This window comes from Mirounga leonina, unplaced genomic scaffold, assembly GCF_011800145.1.
Source record: "Mirounga leonina isolate KUSES-001 unplaced genomic scaffold, KU_Mleo_1.0 Mir_376, whole genome shotgun sequence".
Classification (NCBI taxonomy): Eukaryota; Metazoa; Chordata; class Mammalia; order Carnivora; family Phocidae; genus Mirounga; species Mirounga leonina.
Window position 1 is genome coordinate 8209731 of NW_023270718.1, and position 2628 is coordinate 8212358.

A 2628-nucleotide genomic window follows, 5' to 3' on the forward strand; every position below is an offset into this window, starting at 1 on the left:
AGGAGTACAGACCCCCCCCAGCCCCCTCCTCCCTCAGACCCAGGAGTCTAGGCCCCCAGCTCTCCCCACTCAGACCCAGGAGTACAGACCCCCAGCCCTCCTCCCTGAGACCCAGGAGTCCAGGACCCCAGCCCCCTATTCTCTCAGATTCAGGAGCCCAGGCCCCCAGCCCCTCCTCCTTCAGACCTAGGAGTCCAGGCCCCCAGCCTCCTCCCTCAGACCCAGGAGTCCTGAACCCCAGCGCGCCTCCTCCCTCAGACCCAGGAGTCAGGGCCCGCAGTCCCTCCTCCCTCAGACCTAGCAATTCAGGCTCCCAGCCAGGCCTGCTCCGGACCAAAAATCCAGGTGCCCTGCCCCCTGTTCTGCCACCATGGAGATGGGACCCTCGGCTCAGGCGCTTGCCCCTTAAGGAAATGAAAGTCCCCTCAGGCTCCAGCCGGGTCAGGACCCCGCCCCCAGGCCCTCCGCCCGGGGCAGCTTCCCGCCTCCCCCGCCCGCGTCCCCTTAAAATACCCGGGGTTCCTATGGCAACAGGCGCTGGGCGACAGGTGCGGGTGTTATTTACGGGTCAAGCCTGAAATAGCCCGAAAGGGCGCGGGGGTAGGCGGGTGGGGCGAGGCCGGAGTGAGCCGAGCGGCGCGTCCGGGCGGAGCGGGCGGCGGCGTGCAGGACCCGACGGCTCGGAGGCGTCGCGGAGCGGGGGCCGGCGCGGCGCGGAGGCAGGAGAGCGAGAGGGGGCCCTGCCGGGAGACCAGGGTGGGAGGCCTGCGGGAGGCAGCTGGCCTGGAGCTGAGCCTGGAGCGGTCCCGGCCCGGCAGGCCCTGGGAGCCCGGGGGAGGAGGAGCCAAGTGATCCCGAAGGGACGCAGAGTCCCTCCCGGGTCCCAGTTGTCCTTTGAATCCTGGGGGGTTTCGTCCCTGTTTCCTGAGCCTCAGTGGGGACCACAGACCCTCCCTCTGACCCCGATAGGGACCCCAGGTCCCCCTCCTGAGCCTGGGGGCGTCCCCTAGACCCTTCTCTGGACCCCACTGTGTCTCTGAGCCACTAGTCCCCTCTCTCAGACCCAGGGAGACTTGCTCTGATCTCTCTTCTCTGAATGGCCTGGGAGACACCCACCCCCTTTTCCTGAAGCCAAGCCAGGACTCCACTGTCCCCTGTGTGAATGTTGGGGGTCCTACAGCCTTGCGGAGACCCAGGAGTTCTGATCTCTTCTGAACCCCAGAGGGGAACCAACCTCTCCCTCCCCAGACTCTGAGCCCAAAAGGAACCAGGAGGCATCTCCTCTGACACTCAGAGGACCTCAGCAACCCTCCCTGGGTACCCCAAGCTCTGAGCCTTAGTGGGGTGCTCAGATCCCCTCCCTCCCAGGACACCCAGTTTCCCTCTGGTGATTCACCCCAGTGGGGACCCAGAGCAGCCCCTCAGAGCCTCAGCCAGTGCTCAGTTCTCCTTCCTCTGGAGCCGTGAGGTCCCCCTCCTAGAGACCCAGCTTCTAGCTCTGGGCCTTGGGGGTCCCTTGCTTTTCTTCTGGGTCCCACCTTCCTTGCAGAGTTTTTGCGGCCTCCCCAGGCCCTCCTCGGAATTTAGAGGGTTTCCGGGGTAGGAGGCTCTATTTTTTTATCTTCTAAGCTCCAGAGGTGACCTCGACTCCCCCACTGGAGGTTCCAGGGAAGATTCCCATCTTCCTTTCTCAGAATCCAGTGGAAACTGAGCCCCTCACCTCCTTCAGGACCCCAGGCGCTCCCCTCCCCGCTCCCCAGCTCTGCGTCCTTTGCACCTGTTCTGAGCCCCGTGGGCTGCGGCCTCTAGGATGATGATGTGGTCCAACTTTTTCATGCAAGAGGAGGACCGGCGGCGTCGGGAGGCTGTGGGCCGGCGGCTGGCTCAGGGGCAGCACCAGCTGACGCCGGAGCGGGAGGGGAAGATCAAGCTGGGGCTGCTGCTGAGCGCCGTGGGCTCCACGCTGGCCGTGCTGGCCGTGGGCACCGAGTTCTGGGTAGAGCTCAACACCTACAAGACCAATGGCAGCGCTATCTGCGATGCTGCCCACCTGGGGCTCTGGAAGATGTGCACCAAGCGACTGTGGCAGGCCGACGTGCCCGCGGGCAGAGACACCTGCGGCCCCGCAGAGCTGCCTGGAGGTGAGAGGCCACGCCCCCAGTCCCGGGATTGTACCCCAAGGTAGCGAGAGTAGTCGGGGTCAGCGGAACCCACACCCCAGAGGGAGCCTGAGCCCCAAGAAGGAAACTTGCACCCTCAGAAGCAGCCTATACCCACACCAACCTGTGCTCCTTGGAATAACCTTTGCCCCAGACGTGAACTGGGGGGAGGGGGGAGTAGGGGAGAGGGAGAAGAGAGAAAGTCTGTACTTCAGACTAGCCTGTAACTGACCTTCCTGTACCCACCCCCCCAAGCAGCCTGTCCCACTTAGATCCAGTGCCCCAAACTGCCTGTACCCCCAGACTAGGCTGTACCCTAAAACCAGCTCATACCCTTACCAGCCTACCCCCAACCAGCCTATACCCCAGACCAGCCTGTACCCCCAGACCAGCCTGTGCCCCCAGACCAGGCTGTACCCCCAGACCAGGCTGTACCCCCAGACCAGGCTGTAGCCCCAGATCAGGCTGT

At 64.5% G+C, this 2628-nt stretch overlaps 1 protein-coding gene across 7 annotated transcripts in view; it reads left to right on the top strand.

The window, feature by feature from the left end:
- Nucleotides 1-624: 624 nt before the first annotated feature.
- CACNG6 (calcium voltage-gated channel auxiliary subunit gamma 6) overlaps nucleotides 625-2628 on the top strand; it is a 50344-nt gene continuing 48340 nt past the window's right edge. For all 7 annotated transcript variants that reach the window (XR_004675893.1, XR_004675894.1, XR_004675892.1 and 4 more), the window contains exon 1: nucleotides 625-2141. Coding sequence is in view for 3 of the 7 variants with exons in the window: in XM_034986393.1 (XP_034842284.1) it covers nucleotides 1811-2141 (331 nt within the window). In the remaining 4 variants the exon portion in view is untranslated. The remainder of the gene's footprint in view (nucleotides 2142-2628) is intronic.